General features: G+C 55.0%; 1 protein-coding gene across 1 annotated transcript in view; it reads right to left on the bottom strand.

Annotated features, from left to right (window-relative positions):
• The window catches only part of SHANK3 (SH3 and multiple ankyrin repeat domains 3), a 197,595-nt gene that overhangs the window by 8,310 nt on the left and 167,732 nt on the right, over window positions 1–21,553 (bottom strand). Inside the window, exons 17-21 of the mRNA XM_070947935.1 lie at window positions 20,780–20,860; window positions 18,609–18,632; window positions 12,289–12,416; window positions 11,332–11,425; window positions 5,145–7,458 (exon numbers count right to left, since the gene is read on the bottom strand). Coding sequence (XP_070804036.1) covers window positions 5,145–7,458; window positions 11,332–11,425; window positions 12,289–12,416; window positions 18,609–18,632; window positions 20,780–20,860 — 2,641 coding nt within the window. The remainder of the gene's footprint in view (window positions 1–5,144; window positions 7,459–11,331; window positions 11,426–12,288; window positions 12,417–18,608; window positions 18,633–20,779; window positions 20,861–21,553) is intronic.

The following is a 21,553-nucleotide window of genomic DNA, read 5'->3' as shown; positions in this document are numbered from 1 at the left end:
TTCCTAGCCACAACCCTGTCCAAGTCTTATTCCCTAACATGGCAGCCGTTTCCTCTAAGACTCTACAATCTACAAATACCAAAAGCCCTTAGACTTACATACCACTTCATAGTGCTTTCCAGCCCTCTCTAAGCGGTTTACAGAGTCAGCCTCTTGCCCCCAACCATCTGGCTCCTCATTTTCCCCACCTCAGCAGGATCAAAGGGTGAGTCAACCTTGAGCCAGTGAGAATTGAACTGCTGAAAGTCAGCAGAAGTAGCCTGCAGTACTGCATTCTAAACACTGCGCCACCACAGCTCTTACAATAAGGTGCTTTCATGAGGACTACTGAGCTGAGGAGAGCGGCACCAGAAATCAAGCAAATGCCATGCTGTCAGTCCCGTTGGGTAGAGGAGAAAACTTTATAAGGAAGTGAGGATTCTGATCAGAGTTGGGCCTTGGAAGTTATTTCAGGAGTATCTTGATCATATATTACACAGGTAGTCCTTCGTTAACAATGGCAACCAGGACTGGAATTGCCGTCGTTAAGCAATGGGATCCTAAAGCATGACGTCACGTGACCATGCTGCTTAACGATGGTAATTCTGCCAGTTCCGGTTGCTGTCATTAAGCCGATCACCAGGGGTTGTTAAGCGAGGGCATTATGTCAGATCTCTGGATCTGGGACTGGATTTATTCCAAAGAGACCTGAGGCCAAGCCATGTATAATGAATTGCTTTACATTATTGGAAACTCAAGTGGCATTTCTCTCAAATGCCCCCTCCTCTAATTATTTTTCTTTGCTTGTTGCTTCTGGTGCTGGACTGCCGCAGAAGGAAAAATGTTTGACTTCTCCTTCCATATCTGAAACTATCTCTGGGGCCACAGAAGATATGACAGCCATCTCTCTTTGCCTGCTCCCCTGCCCTCTGTGAACATGCAGGAGCCAAGGGGCAGGAGCCACGGTGAATGTCCCCCGTGGGGTGAGCAAGCCAGGATTAGTAAGGGGTTAGCAAATGGATGGAGCGAGTCTGCCAGCGATCGATCGGTCGGTCATAAACGCATGCCATGACTTGTGACCAACAATGGCCCTCTTACCCCTGTATCCTTGTAGGCAGTGCACTCTTTCTGTAAAAACCAGTTTTCCTGGAGAATATGAATTACTCCATGTGGAGGTGGGGGCGAGACACAGATAGCAATAGCACTTAAGACTTATACACCGCTTCTCAGCCCTCTCTAAGCGGTTTATACAATATCAGCCTATTGCCCTTAATAATCTGGGTCCTCATTTTACCGACCTCGGAAGGATGGAAGGCTGAGTCAACCATGAGCCGGTCAGGATCGAACAGCTGGCAGTGGGCAGAATTAGCTTGCAATGCTGCACTCTAACCAATGCATCACCAGGGCTCCTTGTTTGGGGATCGGTTCTGTACAGAATGAGGTATGTTCCTTGGCCCTGCCAGAGGCATCTACGGCATGAAGATCATGGAGAGAGAAACTCCATGTCAAGGATGAAGAGGGCAGCCCTAGCAAAGTTGGCTTTGATGAAAGGGCACCATCCAGAGAGGGTCCCTGCCTCACCCGTCAACCAGCTCTGGGGTCCAATCTTCTTTCGCCCTGCCTGCCAGGAACCAGGGGGGAATCTTAGGGGATTCAGCGAGTCCCAGCCCACAGGCTGGAGAAGAGCCCCAGATGGATTCCTGCCTTGGGGAAGACTCCCATTTAAGCACACAGATGGGCCATGTGTCAGGCCTGGGAGCCATCTTTTGTATCGGCCCTTCAGACCTGCCACATTGACTACTGTGAGAAATTGGGGAGGGGGGATTACCCAGTACAAAAGATGGCTTCCAGGCCCAACACGATGCATTTTTAAAATGGGTCTTATCAAAGTCACAAGCGGGTCAAAGCCAAAGCCCAACTGCAGTGGGCATCAATGAGATTGCCTCATCCCAAGGAAGACCACCAGGTCTCCACTGGAGCCCACCTAGCCGTGTAGTTTATGCCAGGCAGAGAGTTGGGCAAGATGATCTCTGTCCCCTTCTCACTCTGTGAACGTGGGCCCGGAGGCATGTGAGAGAAGCGCTTCTCCCCTCCGCTCAGCTCCGCTCTTTAATTCTTAAGAGAGGCTTCTTGTGTGTGAGAGATGGTTAACGGTTGTGCAGTGACCTTGCAGAATTATTGGTCTGGCACGGAAATCAAGTCTATGGATAATTTAATGCCTCTCTTGCAGGGATGAAGAACGAGGCTCTCTACCAAAGGGCCCAACACGCAGGGCGAACGTGCTCTCAGCACACCAGGCCAGGGTTCTCCACACGTGGCCCCTTTAAGACTTGTGGACGTCAACTCCCAGAACTCTCTTCTGCCTGGCAGTTGACCAAGTTAGGAGATTGCTGCGCTTGACCAACCAATGTCTAATGCAGCCAAATAGAGGGAGGAGCCGAGTGCTGCTATGTCTCCTTCGGACCCCTGGGGCCAAAACACACTTCTTGATCCGGGGAAGACCCTCCTCCAGACCGGCTTCCAACAGGTAGAGAAGAAGCTGCCTTAAGAGACGCCTTTGCCCTCAATTTGCCCACCTTTGGGATCATCAGACCTCGGGGCGTGTGAGGCCATGGCAACAAAGCCTACAAGGAAATTGGTAAGGTGTTAATTGCCTTAGCTGGAAGCTCAGACCAGGACACCAGCGGTTTCAGCTGAGAATTAGGTAGCCAGGACACAGAGGAAGAGGAAGGTTTACCCTAGAGGCTAAAAGGCTTAAATGGTTTAATTCTCTTCAGGGTCTTGGTCAGATCTGTAAGAATACAAAGCAATGGTGGGTTTTGGAAACACAAACTAATCATATCCTTTCTCTTCTCCTTCCTCCTCTTCTTCCTTCTGTTCCCCCCCCGCCCCGCCCCCCCGGAACCCCTCCCACTAGAGCAGGTTACACTTCTAGATAAACTGGGGGGCAAAAACCAACCTGAGCTCAGATGACACTCTGGGATGTCCAACCTTGGCAGCTTTTAAGACTTGTGGACTTCAACTCCCAGCATTGCTCAATCAACCGTGTTGGCTCAGGAATTCTGGGAGTTGAAGTCCCAGGGTCGTAAAGGGGCCGTAGTTGCCCACCCCTGTTCTATGCAGTGCAGCAGGGGTCTCAAATGGAAGAGGGTCTGCTCAAACACGCCTTTTCAGTTCTAGGGGAAATGGGAAGGGTCCCCTGAGAGGCCACCAGCCTGTTTCTAGGACTTTCCAAGGTTGAGTTAAGGTGGCCAAACCTTCCCATGCAGGAGACCAAGCCGCCATGGTTTTCTCTGCTCATGTCAGGGACCTGTCCTGCCCCTAGGAGTGGGCTCCGACAGCCCATCTTCTCCCTGGCTCTTATCTCCGTTGGATTCTCACTCCGGCTGCACCTGAGGCTGGGAGGCCCCCCAGAGGGATTGCTGCGGCTGGGGGGGGGCGGTTTGGGGTCCTAAACCCCCCAAGGGGCCAGAGGGGGCTCAAGCTGGAAATGGCTTCTTGGAAGGAAATTTTGGCATGTTATTTGCATTGCCTGAAGCGTTCAAATTTGTTGATCACTAAAAGAATCTACTGTGGGCTGATCTTCTTGTGGGCGTCTTTGGCCAAAGGAGGGGAGGGGAAGAGGGATCTGTCAGTTATTCAGGATAGGAAAAATTCCGTGAGATTTTATACGAGGCACCGGAGGGAGGGGGGGGGCTGGGCAAATCGAATGCAACATCCGTCCAAAATGATAGAGACTGAAGGAGGGACATAAAATAGCCTCCTATTTGAGCAGGCCACCCACTGGATTCTATGGTTACTCAGAGAAGAGATCTGGGGTAACTGTGTGTGCGCGCGCGTGTGTGTGTGTATTTGACCAGATGTTGTGGATGCTCCATCACTGGAGGATTTTAAAAGGAGGCTGGACAGGAGATTTCTCCAGAAGGATCTATATAGGGCAAGGGTGTCCAACCTTGGCAATTTTAAGACGTGTGGACTGTAACTCCCAGAATTCCCCAGCCAGCGTGATCAAGGGATTGGACTAGAAGACCTCTGAGGTCCCTTCCAACTTTGTTATACTGCTATTCCACATCTCTGAATAAGGCAGGGCCCCGGGGAACCCCGCCCTCATTTCTGCTGCTTCCTTGCCTTTTCCTCTTCAAGGGTTTATGAATTGAGGGTCCTTCCTTTCACTGGGGGATGTGCGTCTGCGCAGATCCTCATTAAGAGAATCCTCCCCCTCCCCTTTGACCCACAAGGCCCCTCCATGATGGGTGCAGTCAAGGCCTTCGGAGGCCCCAGGCCCTGAACCCGAGAAGGAAGGCCTCCCCAACAGCTTCCCCAGGGGTCTTCCTTAGCACCCACCTCCACTTGGCTAAATGTGGGTAGTCCTCGATTTACGACCACAAAGGAGCCCAAAATTTCTGTTAAGTGAGTTTTGCCCCATTTTATGACCTTTCTTGCCACAGTTGTTAATCACTGCAGTCGATAAGATAGAAAGCCAGTTGTTAAATGAATCTGCAGAAGGTCACAAAAGACCTGCAGCCGTCAAAAATAAGAGTCTGAATTTTGATCACGTGACCCTGGGGAGGCTGCAAAACTCGTCTCTGTGAAAAACGGTCACCGGTCACTTTTTTCAGTGTCTTGAATGGTCCCAAAACTAACTGTTGTAAATAGAGGACTGCCTGTATCCCCTTTCACACCTGCAGGTAAAACAGGATGGGATGGCGGCAGCTCCGAGCTCGGGGGTTTCTCCACCAGCAGGAGGAGGAAAGGCTGGTTTCACTCTCCTGCCAGGGACCAAGCCTCCCAGGGGCTTGACTTCAATGGGACATTATGGGAAGGGGAGGCACGCGTGCAGGTTTTACACAGGGGGTGTGCGTGTGAGGAAGGATGGAGCCTCTGCCTGTTGTCTGCCTGAGGTCTCTGGAACCGCCAAGCTGGGGGGGCAGGGTGAGGAGGAGAAAGAAGAAATGGACAAGTGGGAGGGGGCTTAGCATTCTTCCCAAATCCCCCTCCCCGAATCTAGATGGGGACAAATCCTAAAACATCATTCTGGCATCTCTGGAAGCAGGGGTCCTTGCTGAACCAGGGCCTGCCTGGCTAAGGTAGGCGGACTCTGGGGAAGGGCAGGAGGCCGCCTGCAACCCCCTCCTGTCCGGCTGGGCACGGGGAGAGGGTCTTACCGTGCTGCCACCGCGGGAGGCTTCTTTCCAGGGTCTAACACGCCACCGGCAGGCTCCTCCCCCAGGGAGCGCGTGTCCTTGTTCAGCTGCTGCAGCCGGGAACTGAGCTCGCTGATCACAGTTGGTTTGTCATCTTCCGGCCCGTGGATGGGCCTGCTGTCCAGGGGGTCCCCCCACAGCTTGGACCTTCGCTGAAAGAGGTAGCGTGGCCGGCCGATGCTGGCGGAAGCCAGGATGGCCGCGTGTTGCTGGGAGATGAGCTCGCTGTCCGAGGACTGCTTCAAAAGTGGGTCCCTGAAGGTTACCGGCCCCTTGCTGGTCTGGGACTTGAGTTTCGGCTTTGGAGGCACTGGCGGCTTCTCGAGTACAAAAGTGTGCCCATCTGCAAAGGAGGTGTAGGTGTCGGTGGGCTCCCCGCTCTCGGAGGACAGTGTGGACATGCTGGAGACGGTGGAGATGGTGCTTGTGGTCTCCAGGTGATGGTCACTTGAACTTCTGGTGTCCACCTCTTCCACTCCCGAGTCTGCGGCAGACTCTGGGGCGGTGGGGGCATCAGAGGGTTTCCCTGAGGGTGTTCCACCAGTGGTAGAAGGTAGGGCCACTGCCGCTGGCACGGATGGCGGGGCGATGGCTGGAGCAGCCAGTTGGCTGATAGGTGTGCCAGCGGTGGTGACCAATACCCCGTTTGCAAACTCATCAGGTGGCGGCACCAGGCCAATCTTTGCCAGCTCCTCCCTGGTTTCCTCATCGCTCGAGGACAGCTGCGCGGGCGGCAGAGTGACCGTGTAGGTCTCTACTTCCTCCTCCGAACTCCCTTGTCCAAGAGTCTTGTCCAAGACTGGGCTGACAGGAGCCTTCCCCACGGGACTGGGCTGAGCCTCCATCATGGACACTTCCACTGGCTCTGGGCCCCCCTCTGGGACAGGGGTCTTCTCCTCCGTCACATCAAAGCCGAGGTCTTGGCCGTTGCTTGTCGCGTGCACCATGATGAGGCCGGCCGTCTTCTGCTGCGAGGTGTCCAGGATGCTGAGGATCATGGCCTTCTTCTCCTCCACCTTCTTCTCCTCCATCTCCTTCACCGGGGTCTCGGTTCGTGCCTCGCCCTCTTTCCTTGCACTTCCGGGCATCCCCCAGGGGCTCTGGGTAGGTGTCAAAGAGCTGGGTGTCGCCACCTTGGCTCCTGGAGAATAGGCGGGAGATCCCCGGCCTTCCAGCTCACCCCTCTCTTGCTCTTTGGTTTGGATGTCCACAAACAAGGGCGCCGCCCGATCGGAGTCGGGGCTGTGGATGGGGGTTGCCACTCTGGAGGAGACCTGGGTGGAGAGGGCTCGCTCTCTCGCGGCCAGCGCCAGCGCCAGGGGGGAGTTGGGGTCGAGGGGCTTCCCCGTTAGGGGGTGTATGAACGTTGAGGAGGAACTGCTGAGGAATGGCTTTAAAGCAGAGACGGGGGAAGGCAGGAGAACATCCCGGCTCCCCAGCAGACGCTCATCGATGGACCGGGATTGCTGCAGCGATGGCATGTCTATGGTGGGGGGGCTCCCCTCTATGGCACCCACGGAAAGGAAGACAGTGGATTTCCGCTTCTCGTCAAGACGCCGGTCTCGCTCCTTCATGGCCCCCGTGACCGCTGTGGCAAAGGGCAGGCTGGCAGTGTCCACTTGCTGGGAGGTGAACTCCATCCCGCTCAGGCGGTGGCCCCTCCGGGTGGGGGAGGGCTCCCGGGGGAAGCCCCCAGCCACAGAGAGTGCCGCTCGCTCCTGCGCGTCCTCCACCTGCAGCTGCTTGACCAGGGGGCTCTTCTTGCGCTGGGGCTTGGTGGGGGCAAAGAGGCTGACATTGAACTGGCCCATGTTGGCGTATGGGTTGTCCGCCCCGCGCCCCTTCCGCTTCAGCTTCTCTGGCGGGGTGGCTGAGGGGCCTGGCCGGGGGATGTCAGTGGGCTCCACGGGGATGTGGGAGGAGTCTTGCAGGATGATCATGGAGCGGGCCCGCTTCTGCCGTTCGGGGTAAGGGATGCCAGCCCTGGCCTGGTCATACATCTCGGCTGCGCTGATCACCGGTGGCAGCCCGTGCAGTTTGGCCTCCAAGCCCGGCTTGAAGCTGGACCGGACGGTGTCATACACCCTCCCTGGGGGTGGGGGCGGGGAGAAGGTGGGGGGCGGGCCCGTGTCAAAGTAGTAGGGGGAGGGGGGTGGGGGTGGAGCGGTTTGTGGTGGGGGCGGGATGCCGTGGCCCTCTCGGACAGTGTCTTGCATCGACGTACTCCGGGGAAATTTTCCATCCATTAGGGAAGCCGCAAATTTTTCATCTTCGCCTAAAAAACAGCAAAAGAGGAAAAGTTGCAGCTCTTTTGGGAGGTAAAATGCTGCTTCTCTCCCTTTGACTGGCCAGTAAGAGGACTACAAATCCTGCAAATGAGGTTTGGGGCTTGGGGTACCCATTGGCAGCTTCACTGTAGACGGTTGGAATTGAGGGGTCCTGGGTGCTCTCTGGCTTGTTGTTTCTTTGCAGACCTTTCATGACCAAACTAGGTAACTTCATCAGTGCCAGAGGGGAGTAAACAGCCTAATCAAGGAACCATCAAGAACACCCCCACCAAAAGTGACAGGGTAAATGAGGTGTCACAGTGGTTAGAGTGCAATACTACAGGCTCCTTCTGCTGACTGCCAGCTACCTTTAATTTGGCAGTTCGAATATCACCAGGCTCAAGGCTGACTCACCCTTTGATCCTTCCAAGGTGGATAAAATGAGGAGCCAGGTGGTTGGGGGCGAATAGGCTGACTCTGTAAACCGCTTAGAGAGGGCTGTAAAGCACCACAAAGCGGTATATAACTCTAAGTGCTATTGTTATTAGTATACAAACAGAGAGCAAACTCTGCTCCCTTCTAGCATTGACGACATTACCTAGTTTGGGTAATGAAACTGCAAGAAAACAACCAAGCTCAGAGAGCGCCAAGGACCCTACTACGGTCCTCCTCCTCCCACCTCCTTCTAGCACTGATGACATTATCTAGTTGGGTCATAAGACGTCTGCAAGAAAACAACCAAGCTCAGAGACACACTAAGGACCCCTCATTTCAACCCTGAGCCACAAATATTCTCCTTTGGTGGTTGGAATTCTTCAGTCAGGAACCGGCATGGGAGGGAGGCCCACAGCTGCAGACCGATGCCCAGGACTGCTAACCGGGACGGTGCAGTGCAGGCCGGCTGACGTGCCTTGGAAGTTGGGGAAGGCCAATTAAGGGGGAATAATTTTCACCGAATCTCTTGCAAGGAGCCCTTTGCACCGTGAGCAGGGATCCGTATTCCTCTGGAGTCAGGCACCTGAAGAACGATGTTGCCGAGCAGAACCACGCCAGCAGTGTCCTCTTGCCCAGGGCAGCATAATGCGCAAAGGCCCCAGGGAACAGACACTGTGTACAGTTGCCCTGCGTCTTCCAGGCTGTGGTGGGCCGGGCATCTCCATGGCGTGGAGTGAAGCCGCAGCCTCTGCAAGTCATGCTAGGATCAGCCCCGAGGGGGATTCGAATTGGCAGCACAAGCAGCCTCGTGTGCCCAGGACCCCCTCCCACTGCCCTTCCTGCCATTTGTGCCGAGGCCATCACACAAATGATGCCACGTATGTCACGTGCACAGTAACACTGCTGCAATGACACACTCCTTCACGGAGCAGACTGGGGAATGCAGGTAGCCCTCGAATTATGTCATGGGAGCCCAAAATTTCTGTGGCCGAGTGAGACGGTCGTTAAGTGAGTTTTGCCCTTTTTTATAACCTTTCTTTGCCACCGTTGTTAAGTGAATCACTGCAGTTCAGTTACTAACATGGTCGTTCAGCGAATCGAGGTTCCCCATTGACTTGGCTTGTCGGAAGGTAGCAAACGGGGATCACGTGACCCTGGGACACTGCGACCGTCATAAATAGGAGTCAGTTGCAAGCGTCCAACTTTTGATCACGTGATCATGGGGATGCTGTGAAAAATGGCCACCAGCCCCTTTTTTCAATGCCGTTGTAGCTTTGAACAGTCCCTAAACGAGTGGTTGTAGGCTAAAGCCCCCCTTTGTCCATCGGAAGGAGGCCTCTCTCTGCAGGCAGCCAACAGCCAGGAAATGGGGGTCATGGGGAGGGGCTGCAGGAAAGTGTTAAGGATTTGGGAACTGGAGTTGCATGCGGCCTTTCAACTCTGGCACCCAACCGAGCTACCAGAACATCAGAACAAAAGCAGAGCGTAAGAAAAAATGGAAAAAACAGATGAAAACAGACCATTATAGATCTCTATGAAGACCCTGCTAGAATTGGGAGGGTTCTGGGGGAGGAGCGTGGGGAGGCCAGAGGGAGGAAGCAGAGCCAGGCAGGGCACTCTATAGGGCAGCCTGTCCTGCCGATGCCCACCGCCAGACAGGGCCCTATGGTCAGAGGAGATGCTCGGTTCAAGAGGGCTCTAAAGCCAGTGCCCAGGTGCCGTGGGCCACAGGCAATGCCGTCCTTTTATACCAGGGCTCTCCAAACTTGGCAAATTTAAGACTTCTGGACTTCAACTCCCAGAATTCGCCAGCCATGCCGGCTGAGGAATTCTGGGAGTTGAAGTTCACACACCTCAAAAGTTGCAAAGGTTGTAGACTCCTGCATCACGGCAAGCACAATCCTTGGGCCCAAGATTCCAGCTGCAACACAACCAGTTCTGCATTCCCCCCTTCCTTCTCCTCCCACTTTCTTCCCTTGGCATCCCTTGGAGGGTCGGATCCTGGCCTCAATCCCATCAGAGATGCATTCCTGCATTGCTGCTTGGCTCCGACGAATTTCCGGATCACGCAGAGGAAAAAACCTGCTCGGAAGCTTCTGGGCTGTGAATCACTGCTGTTTGTCAGCTCTTGCTGTGCCCAGAATATTTTCCCACAAGCGGGGAGACTGGCAGGGAGACGCCCTACAACATCGCTCTGAGTGCTGGCAGATGGTGGAGCAGCAGCAACCGCTTGAGGTGTCACCGGAAGCCCCGTGGGCTCCCCACGGCTCTGCCTGCCCCCCCAGCTTCCTCTTCTGCTCTGGGTCCAGCTGGAATTCTCCCACTGCTACTTCCCCTTCTCCCCCCCCAGCTTTTTTAATTAAAACCTGACAAGGTGAACTCTTCATTCCAGAGCCCTGAATTATTTTCAGCTCCAGCAGGATTTTTTTCCTTGCGTTGCTTGAAATTCTGGTATTCCCCCCCCCAACACACACACATTCGTTCTGCTGATGCCCTGCTAGGCGAAGTAAGAACGGGCAGGTACATCCGTTTCCTTCCGTAAAGTTTGTGTTTTGCATTGCTGGAGCCCTGCTCTCAAATCAGCTGAGTGAAGATCAGCCGCACCAGCCGGGTGGGTCCCTGGGATCATCTGCACGGTTGGAAGAAATCCTTGGGATCTGGCTCAGAGTCACAGGGTCCTTTTAATGTCTTCTCAGACATGGCGCTGTGTTAGGAAGAGCCAAGGTAGACGGGACGTGATCAGGCAGCAGCAGCCTCGACTGTCAATCAGGGCTCTCTCACCAGCAAACTCTTGTCCGAGTTCCCACGGAAGACGGCTTAGTCAGGGAAAGTGCCTGGTTCACACCAGTGTCTCTGCAACTCATGCAGATCTCCCGGGAACAAGCATCTCACTCATGTGCCACCACCAGGCAATGCTTACCCAAGAGCCAGCCCAAGGGGCAACCTGCCAGTCAGCCAAGCCAACAGCTGCACGAGGGGAACTCAACTGACTTCCCTGCTGCTTCAGAAGCAGGCAAACCGAGAAGGGCCTCGCTCTTCTAGGGGTGATCGAGTCAGGGACCCCTCCAGGCAACCAAAGGCAGCCTCTCGGATGGCCCTCGTTGCTCCCTCTAAAGCGGGGGTCTCCAAATTGGGCCACTTGAAGACTTGTGGACTTCAACTCCCAGGATTTCTTGCCCAGGCATTCTGGGAGTTGAGGTCTACAAGTCTTCAAGTGGCCCAGTTTGGAGACCCCTGCCCTAGAGAAAGGGGCAGGGGCATTTAGAGGAACCCTAAGCCCCTCCCTTTGAAAGGTTGTGAATCCTAATTAGGGTGGGGCATCCATCACAGCCGTCTTCTTGGCTTTCTGGACGGCTGAACTGGGGCTTTGCTGCTGGAGGTCCAGACGAGGCCGGCCGCTTCCTGCCCACGGGGCCTCCTGGAAAGCCAGAGAAGATCCCACTTACCTACAGACTTGGTCCGTGGGAGGCCTTTGCGGAGGGAGATGTGGGGCTTCTCCGGCCCTGCATGGGTGGCCATGCCCTGGCGCTCGAAGAGGGACTGGAAAAGAAAGGAGACATGGCAAGTCCCACCTGCTCGGGCCGGAGGTCACACCCCTCCTCCCTCCCCTCCTTCAAACACTGGCCTGGGGGCAGGGAAGGGCCGCAAGGGAGCCCCCAGGCCCATCCACAGGCAGTCCTCAACTTACACCTCTTCATTTAGTGACCGTTCGAAGTTACAATGGCACTGAAGAGTGACATATGACCGTTTTTCACCTATATGACCGTTGCAGCATCCCTGGGTCAAAATTCAGAGGCTTGGCAACTGGAACCTACTTATGACGGTCGTGTGTTTGCAATCTTTGGACAAGCCAAGTCAATGGGAAGCCAATTTCACTTAGCAACCGTGTGACTAGTTTAAAAACGGCAGGGGTTCACTTAACAACAGGGGCAGGGAGGATCCGAAAAAGGTTGCAGAACTCCCTTGACTGTCTCACTTAGCGACAGATATTTTGGGCTCAATTGTGGTCGTAAGTGGAGGACTGCCTGTGTTCCAGCCTGACCAGGCCTTGCTGGCATCAGCTGGAGTTCAACCATGGGGCCTTGGTGAGGGTGGACCTCCTTGTCCTGGTAGCCAGGAGGCAGTCCTGGCAAGGGGGCAGCCTCTGTCTGCCAAGGCAGTGCGCAAGGGGCTCAGGGCAGCCAGCCGCAGTCCTTCCCACCCTGGAAATGTTAATGTTGCCTTCTGATCGGGACAAATATTTCGGTCTGCAAAAGGCCGGTTCAATTGTGCTGCTGCCATGCGGTCATTTGGCTGGCATCAACACGGCTGCAGCGGAAACCCGTCCGGGCAAAGCTCGCCTCAGCAGACCTTCCTCCGTTTGGCCCCGGGGGGCAGCCCCCAGCCCAGCCCAGCCCTCTCACACTGATCTCTGCAGGGGTGATGCGCCGGCTGGTCGGTCTCTGCTTCACGGTGGCTGCTCGGGAATCCGCTTCCACCAGGTCTGGTCTCAGCGAAGGCTCAGCCGCTGCCAAGATCTCGTCCAGCTTCTCTGCAAAGTCAGACACACCGGACCGAGTTAGCTGGGCCGGCCCTCGCCAACCGTGCCCTGCTGTGGGCTTTAGGCTGCCCTGCAGAGTGGGGAGCGCTCGGAAGGCGGAACCTGGAACCTGTTGCCCCTGCCACCCTGTGGAGGTCTCCTCTAAGCTCCTCAGAGATGGATGGGGCACCAACTTCCTCCTCTAAAGGCACCCAAGCCTTCCCAACTGCTGAGGGACCTTCCCAGGTCAGAGTTGAGCAACTTACAAGCTTCTCCTCCTTAAGCTGCTCCCAAAATCTGAAGGAGCCCTGAGCATCCTTGCAGCCGAAGGAAGCCAAGTCGGCTCAGAAAGGAGAACTTCTCCGCCTTCCCGGAGTCACGTGCTCAGAAGATGGACTTCACCCCACCCCCTTTGGGTTTCTGGGATTTTGTTTTAAGACAGGGGTGGGGAACGATGGACTTGTGGACCAACTCCCAGAATTCCTCGACCGGCATGGGAGTGGAAGTCCACAAGTCACAAAGGGGCCATCATTCTGCACCCCCGTTTTAACAGAACAAACAGAAGAGAAGAGAAGAGAATCCTGACTTCCTGTTCCTGAAATGCTTTGGTTTCTGTCTTCTTGAAGGGTTTCTGTGCCCCTCCAAGTCTTTGGATCTCCTCTCCTTACTTGTCCTTGCCTTCTGCTGGGCAAGATCCATCCCCCCCCATCAAAGAGGCTTCCTCACTGCCACATCAGGCCTTTCCATGCTACTTCGGCCCACAAGCAAGAGGGCAAGAGTCATATTTGGGTGTGATTACAAAGCAACTTGGGTCTGGAGGGCTTCCAACATGAGCCCTCAACCCCTTGGGCAGCCATCCTGCCCTCGCTTCCATCCCCAGGGCTGCTCCACCCCCACCTGGTTCCCTTCACAGAACAGAACTTAACCGAGAGAGTTGAGGTCCAGTAGCTGAAAAATCACAGCTTAGGGGTTTAGTGTGTTGGGGGGTTCATGATTCACTGCCTTGGGTGTACACAGGAAATGGGCTTAATTCACTAACAAGGTTAAGTGTAGGTTGTACAAACTCAATCCAGGCCATGATGGCCTAGGCGACCACAGCCTCTTGGGTTCCTGACAAAGTCCAGCCAAAGAGCCTGCCTCCTTAAAACCAGAACTGGGGCCACTTATCCCTGGCCAACGACCACATTTATTTATTTATTTATTTATTTATTTATTTATTTATTTATTTATTTATTATTTATTTATTAATTATTCAAACTTCTATACCGCCCTTCTCCTTTCGGACTCAGGGCGGTGAACAGCCAAAATAAAAACATCTATACATAACATTTACAGTTAAAAATAGAGTTAAAATAATTAATAAATTTGGCCCGTAATTTAAAACTTGTCAATTTAAAATCAATATCAGAATTTTAAAACTAACCCTAAAATCAAGACAGACCGGCTAATTGAAAAAAGTAAGTTTTTAGGGCCCGACGAAAAGTCCGGAGGTCGGAGATCACTCGTAGATTGTTCCATAGGGTAGGTGCCACCACAGAGAAGGCTCTCCACATGAGCTGGGATGCTGGAAGTTCCACCAGCAGCGTTTGCAGGATCCTGACTCTAGTCCCCATCTGGGGGCAGAGGATGGGGCCACCATCTCCCACCTCTCCATCTTCTCAAAATATGAAGTTCAGCCAGAACACCAGAACCTCCACACTTGGCTCATGAAGACAGAGAAGGGCCTCGGAAGAAGAGACCAGATTTCAGGCCTTCAGAGAGTTAACAGAATAACAGAGTCGGAAGGGACCTTGGAGGTCTTCTAGTCCAGTCCTCTGCTCAAGGAGGAGACCCGACATCATTCCAGAGAAATGGCTGTCCAATCTCTTCTTAAAAACTTCCAGTGCTGGAGAATCCACAATTTCTAGTGGCAAGCGGTTCCAGCAGTTAATTGTTCTAACTGTCAGGAAATTTCTCCTTGGTTCTAGGTTGCTCCTCTCCTTGATTGGTTTCCATTTGTGGCTTCTTGTCCTGCCCTCTTCTTTGTGGCAGCCCCTCAAATATTGGAACACTGCTATCATGTCACCCAGTGGTTCTGTGGGCGTGGCTTGGTGGTGGTGGGGTCATGTGACTGGGTGGGCGTGGCCAACTTAAAAAAAAAACTTTTTAAAGCATTTTTTACTACCTATTCCCCTGAACTGGTAGTAAAAAAATGTTTTAAAAAGTAAAAAAAAAAGTTCTGACGATTACAGCTGTGCCGTGCGATTGTCAGAACCTTTTTTAAAAAAACTTTTTTAAAGCATTTTTTAACTACTAGTTCGCCTGAACCGGTAGTTTTTATCACTACCGATTCGCCCGAACCAGAGCGAACTGGTAGCATTTCACCCGATGTCACCCCTAGTCCTTCTTTTCATTGAACCAAACATATCCAATTCCAGCATTCATTCTTTATGTTTTAGCCTCTAGTCCCCTAATCGCCTTTGTTGCTCTTCTCTGCACTCTAGTTTCTAGAGTCTCCAACAACATTGGAGATCAACATTGGAGACCTTAGCGGCCACAGAGCTCTGGGTTCCGGTCATCTACCTTGCTGTAATGGTATCCGATTTCTGGACGTGGCTGGGCAGGAGACCATCTGCCAGCTGTGACCTTCACTACATTTCCTGGATCCAACGGTCTTGGCCAGCACCTGATTTCCAGCCCACATGAAGCGTCAACTCAGCCACCATCTTTGAACCAGGCACTCACGAGTTTAAAACAAGCCACGGTGAAAAGCCTCCTAGCTGCAAGCTGTGACGAAACCAGGTCCAAGAAGCTTTGGCCCTTGCGAGTTGGGCAGAATCTGATTCCTCCTGGCGAGTTGAACTGCTGCTGGGACCTTCTTCCCTCGGGCTCTTCCAGGGAAAACTGCAACGATGCTTTTAGCAGGAATCATCAGCGATTTCACCTTCCGTTCCAGACGGGACGTTGGGCCTTTGGCGCAAGCTCCCATCTGTGATTTTAAGACACAGCCCGAAATCTGACCGGAGCTTCTCAGGCCACACGGTCACCAAAGCCAAGCGGTCATCACCTCCTTCCTGCCCAATGGCTTCAGCTAAACAGACACCTCACTCAGCAAGTTGGCCTGTCCAAATTGGGGTCGAACTTGTCCGATACTGGTACAATCAGGAGCTGCTGCCCAGCCTAAATCCTTGCAGAAGGCAGCCTGGAGAACGGGCAACCCCTGGAATGGGTGGGCCCCAGGGGTTCTGGTGGGTTCTAAAACTTTTTACTATGGGTTCGGTGGGCATGGCTTATTTTGTGGGCGTGGCTTGGTGGGGGTTTAATGTGAGTGGGTGGGCGTGGCCAACTTTTTTTTTCTTTTAAAAACATTTTTTCTACAACCTTAAGAGGTTGCAGAAAAAAATGCTTTTAAAAGCCTCTGATGATCCCAGCTGAGCTGTGTGATCATCAGAGGCATTTTTTTTTTTACTTTTAAAAGCATTTTTTTGGCCGAAGAGGTTGTAGAAAAAATACTTTTAAAAGTAAAAAAAAAAAAAAAAAAAAAAGCCTCTGATGAGGTGGGCGGGGTAAGCGAGCGTCAACCCGGCCGGGGACTGGTTCCGGGGTGTGGCCAGCCAATGTCATTACCGGTTCTCTGAACTACTACAAATTTTTACTACTGGTTCTTGCGAACCTATGAGAACCAGGAGCAACCCACCACTGGTGGGCCCAAACATTTGTCCTCTTTCGATGGGGCAGGTGGGAGCAGGATTCCTCTATTGCCAGAACCGAGTCTCCCACCCTTAAACCTCCCTAACAGGCCCCAAACCAGCATTACTGGGATGATTCTGGACCTCTTTGGACCCTGCCCGCCTTTCTCTTCTCCGCTGCCTGCTCTGGGCATTGGCTGGCTTCCTGTGGGGGGAGGGGAGGGTTGTTTATCAGCTTGCCACCCCCTCCTTGCAAACATATTTGTGAGGTCGGTTTTCACTACTAGGGCAAGTCAGCCCTGCGTTGGGGGCGGGGATTTTTTCCGGGATGTGAGTAAAAGGGCATTTCACCCTTGCCCTACCCAGCAGCCCCTTTGCAGTTATTCACAATACCCCTCCCCCCCCAGAGAAATGCTATTGGGGCAGCAGTCTGGAGTGGCACTACTTGGGTGAACGAGGGGCGCATTTTACAGAATATCAGAGTTGGAAGGGACCTCGGCGGTCTTCTAGTCCAACCCCCTGCTCAGGCAAGGAACCCTATACGATTTCAGACAAATGGGTGTCCCATCTCTTCTTAAAACCTTCCAGTGTTGGAGCAACCACAACTTCTGCAGGCAGGTCGTTCCACTGATGAATTGTTCTCACTGTCAGGAACTTCCTTCTGGTCCTTGCAGCCTCCAAGGTTTCTTCTCCTTCCAGGAGGGCTGTTGCACGAGGCTGTTGCTCTGGTAGACCCGTCTGCCCTGCGGGATCCATCCGCCTCTCCTGGCTGCTAGATCCTTTCCCAACTCTCCAGGTAGGGGGCTGGGCCAGGACAGCTTCTTGGCAAGACTCTGCAGGACGAGGGCTTTCTGTGGCTTTGATGCTCCAGCTTCTCCCCCTCACCCATCCTGCCACCTCCTGCTGGAGAACGCCTGGACAGATGTCCCTGCGGAATTGTCCATGTCCATCTCCATTCTGGCATCCCCTCCCTTTCTCCAGGTCCTTCTCCAGCTCAGGAAGGGCCTCCAAGGCCTCTGGCACTTGGTGCTCATCAACAGCTCTTCCAGGCCATGGATTGTCCTCTCTTTGCAAGCATCCTTTGGCACCCCAAACCCTGAATCTCCTGGCCTGCAGCCAAGATGCATCATGTTGAAAGAGATCAAGCAGACTTAATATAAGATCTGGAAGATCTCTCTCTGGTCTGAGGAAGCCTGCTGAACTCACTGGCTGGGCTCACATAACTCGGTTCTCAACCTGGGCTTACAAAATACAATTGCTGTCTTCCTATGACATGCCATGTCCTGACATATAAGATGTGACATGGCTTAGTTTGGTGATCCAAGTCACAATCCACCACGTTAAGGCTCCTGGAGGCTGAACTGCAACTACCTAAACCCATTTCAACCTTGGCTGCCTCAGGCAGAACCACATCACGGCTCTGGTGTCCCTGATTGGGAAGTAGTCAGAGGGCTGATCCTCAGTTCAGGTCAGCAGAGCAAGAAACAGCAAAGAAGTCGCTTTGGCCTCAAGTGCCGGCACACTTCAGAAGTGGCAGTGACCAATGGCAGAGAGGCTTCCTAGGAGGAACCTGATGGGCATCCATCAAGAACCATTTCCCCATCACCTGCCCAATCTATGCCAACTTGAACCTGACATCCCCCAGCTGCCATATTGAACCAACAAGGTCTTGGCACCCCATTCGCCACCCAACCTCACCCCACGCAAGAGAGAAAGAATTACTACAGCCCAAAATCTGGTCTGGCCCCTCCCTGGGCCGTAACAGGAGCTGCCTTGTGACCTCTGCTCCATCACTGTGACGGGGGCAGAACCGAGAGCTGGGAGGGTAATTCAATGAGTCCCTAGATAGGCCCAAGTGGGCATTATTTATCAGCAAATATCGCATCATGGGAAGCTGCTTTTAGGGAATAGAGGGGAACCGTAGAATCCAACAGCTGGAAAGACCCTGGAGGTCTTCTAGTCCAACCCCCTACCCAAGGCAAGAGTCCTTACTCAGGGTCCCTCCCACGGGTCAGTCTGGCCAGGGCCTGCTGAACAACAGCACCAGAGAGCTGGGAGGGACCTTGAAGGTCTTCTCGTCCAAGCCCTGGCTCCACCCTTTCAGGAAAATGGCTTTCCAATCTTTTCTGACGGAGCCCCACAACTTCTGCAGACAAGCCGTTCCAGTGGTTGTTCTCACCGTCAGGAATAACAGCATAACAGAGTCGGAAGGGCTCTTGGAGGCCTTCTACTCCAACCCGCTGCTTAACCAGGAGACCCTCTACCGTTTCAGACCAATGGTTGTCCAATCTCTTCTTAAACACTTCCAGTGTTGGCTCCCTCCAGCAAGGCTGGCACCCCAGGGCTTGGAACATCTGGGGAACATCTGGAAGCGGTGCCAAAGTTATGGCTCCGCCAAGGGCCCCTTCCTTGCACTGGCTGTGGAAGCACCTTCTTCCCCACTGGAGACGGAGGGAGGGAGGGAGGGAGGGAAGAGGGTGGGTGGGAGGGGCCGCCTGATACCCAGAGGACCCCCGGTATGGGGAGTTGCACTCACCCCCTTTCCTCCTCCGCATCGAGGCTTGGAATCAAGAAACAAAGTACAAGACGTCAGTGGCAGGATGGCAGGTTTTCCTCCCCTGGGCTGCACCCCCTGCCTCTGCCAAGAGGAGACAGGGCCTGGGGTGAGGGCCTCCTCACAGGCGGGGTGGGGGAGCAGCATTCTGGGATGCAGCCCTGGACATGTCCCCCACAAGGCAGCCGTCGTGCCCCTCCCAGCCCCTCGCCCAGCATGCGTGCTCCCCCACAGCAGCGAGGCTTGGCACCAGGGCATCTGAGTTTTCCTTGGCCCTTCCCTGCCCATTTTCCTCCTTCTCCCCCCTCTGTGGCTCCCAAAGAAACTGGGGTTCATCTCTGCTTCCTCCACTGCATCACAACTCTGGGGAGGGGCCAGTCAAGCCAATGGGGCACTGGGGACCACCTAAGAACCTCAGGTAAAGACCCTGGTAGGGTCTCAAAGGATGCGCTAGAGAATGGCGCACCAGGATGCCTCCCAGGGGTGCTCCTCTTTCCAGACCCCCTTCTCCCCCCCATTGCCTCTCAGGGGTCCAGCCCCCCACTCTCTTCACTTGCACAAGGCACTTCGCTGTCAGTGGAAATGGCAGAAACTGAAGAAGATGCCAGCTGCCCAAGAAGGATGTCAGCTACCATCAGACACATCCTGGCCCAAGAGGGGGGCTGCGGAGGTGCTGGGGTCAATCCAGGGATCTTAGTGACCAGTGATCCTCACACCTGTTGGAGAAACCCACCTGCTTTCCAGAGGACAGCCTGTCCCCGGCTGGGCTAAACTTCTGGGAGGGAAGGAGGCAAGTGGCCTCAGCCTGGTCTGGATGGTTTTTAGGGAGAAAAGGACTTTCAAGGCCCAAGTGGCCATTCCAGCAGCTGGGCTGGTCCACGAAAGGTGTGTTGCTGAAAAGGACCATGGGGGATGGAGCAATCCAAGGTTCTCCAAAAAAGGGATGGTGATGATGATCACAAGGGGAGGGCCCAACTGGGTGGCTGCGCAGAGCTGAGGGAGAGCTAGGATTGCCCAACCTGGCTCTTCAGGAGAAGACCTCTGTGGGGGCAGGAGCAGTCGGGGGTTGCTACCGGTTCGGGTGAGCTCGTAGCAGTGGCGGTGGGAGGCTGCGCCCACCCACCCGGAGGTCATCAAATGCGATCTGTGCAAACCAAGAAGCTTCTGCCATTGCACAGAAGTGGCGTGCGCGTGAACAAAGCAAGAGCACGCACGAGAGTGAACCGGTAGCAAAGGTCAGTGAAACCCACCCCTGGGCAGGAGGTCAAGGCAACCAATCGTTGCTTTGCAAAGCCTCCTTTGCTGCCCAACCAACACGGAGGAGAACCTCCCAAGACCCTTTGGGGAAGCCTTCCTTCCCTCGCCCGATGCCCATCTGAGAATGCAAGACTTTGGGAGGCTGAGATCAGAGTCCCCTCCCCCCCCCTCGGGGAAAGTCTGGGTTGGAGGAGCGTTTCCCTCAAGCGTGCTAGGATGACTCCGGCAGGAGCTGCAGGATCCAATCGAGTCAGTCACCTGGATCAGAGATTTCATCTTCCAGGCTCTTGGACTCGTGCTGGAGTCCGAAAGTTTGGAAGGCCAAATCTCTGGTCCCGGGGACCGACTCAGATTGGATCCTGCAACATAATCCTGGGAGAGGTAGATTCCATTCAGGAAGGGGTGTTCTTTGGGGCGTCCTTTCCACCAGCAGTCTTGCTCCTCTCTTTGGGAACATCCCTCAGGAATGGGGGGGGGAGGTGCGTGGGGACTTTGGGCAGATCAAGAAAGAGCCCTGATCCGGCTGAGAAACCTGGGCAGGGTCTGGAAAGGAGACCCTCTAGGCCAGTGTTAGCCAACTCGAAGATGCGTGGACTTCAACTCCCAGAATTCCCCAGCCAGGAACACCTGACCGAGGGGTCCTGGGAGTCGAAGTCCAAGGCGGAGGACTTGTCAGGGACGTCTTGCCTGGAGGTGAAAGGCAGGCAGAGGCTGCATGCAAGCGCGGCGGGTGGGCGGATGGCGGCTCGGCAAAGGCTTTGCCAGGCGGGAGCGGCAGCTGTGCAGGGATAGAAGCCTCCGGGGTGGAGAGACGCCCGGTGAGGAGGGAGGGAGGGAGGGGGGCTCCTTGCAAAAGCAGGAAAGGGCGTGGCTGGGAGCCCCCCGGGGCCACTTACCCAGCTCTTCCAGCTCGGCGGTCATGGACTTGGAGCGCAGGGTGAGGGTGGTGCTGGGCGCCCGCTTGGGCGGCGGCGGGGCTGCAAGGAAGAGAGAGCCCGTCTTGCAGCGCCTGTCCAGCGGCAGCAGCAGCTTGCGCGGCGCGGCCAGGTGCAGGTGCCACTTCTTCTCCACCGCCTGGATCTCCTCGTACTCGCGGGACGAGGAGGAGTCGCACTGCTGCAGGATCTTGTTCAGGCTGCGCGTGGAGGCGAACTTCTTCATCGTCCCGCCAGCGCGGGGCTGCCTCAGCGGGCGGGGGGTCCCGCCGGCCGGCCCTCTTGCCCAGGCCGGGCCGCGCGGTTCTCCGCCGGGCGCGCCTCCCCCTCCTCCCCGCCCTCCATCTGCCGGGCGGCGGCTCGTCACTTCGCCCGCGGGCGCCCGAGCGAGGCAGGCTCCGCCACGCTCCCCGTTGCCATGGCAACCAGCCCGGCCGCTTCTCCGGCGCCGCCTGCAGCAGAGACCCCGCGCGGGCAGGGGGGCGGCGGGGCCGGGGCAGCCGGGCCCCTGGCGGAGAAGGCGCCGCGCCCAGGAGGCTGCCGGACCCTCCCCAGCCCACCTTCAGCCGCCCTCCAACTGCGGCCATCGGGCTGCGGCTGCGGCTTCCCCTCCCTTAGCTCCGGGGAGCCTCTCCCCTCCCCTCCCCCCCCTCCCCTCCGGGCCTGCTTCAGCCCGAGGTCAGCCACCTGGCAGGGCGGGGCGGTCTATGGCTCCCGCCCCCGACCGACCGATAG

The sequence above is a fragment of the Pituophis catenifer genome, unplaced genomic scaffold (genome assembly GCF_029215685.1).
Source record: "Pituophis catenifer annectens isolate HBS135680 unplaced genomic scaffold, rPitCat1.0.hap2 SCAF_7, whole genome shotgun sequence".
NCBI classification, from domain to species: Eukaryota; Metazoa; Chordata; class Lepidosauria; order Squamata; family Colubridae; genus Pituophis; species Pituophis catenifer.
The sequence above is the reverse complement of the archived record's forward strand: the minus strand, read 5'-3'. Positions and strand labels throughout refer to the sequence as shown.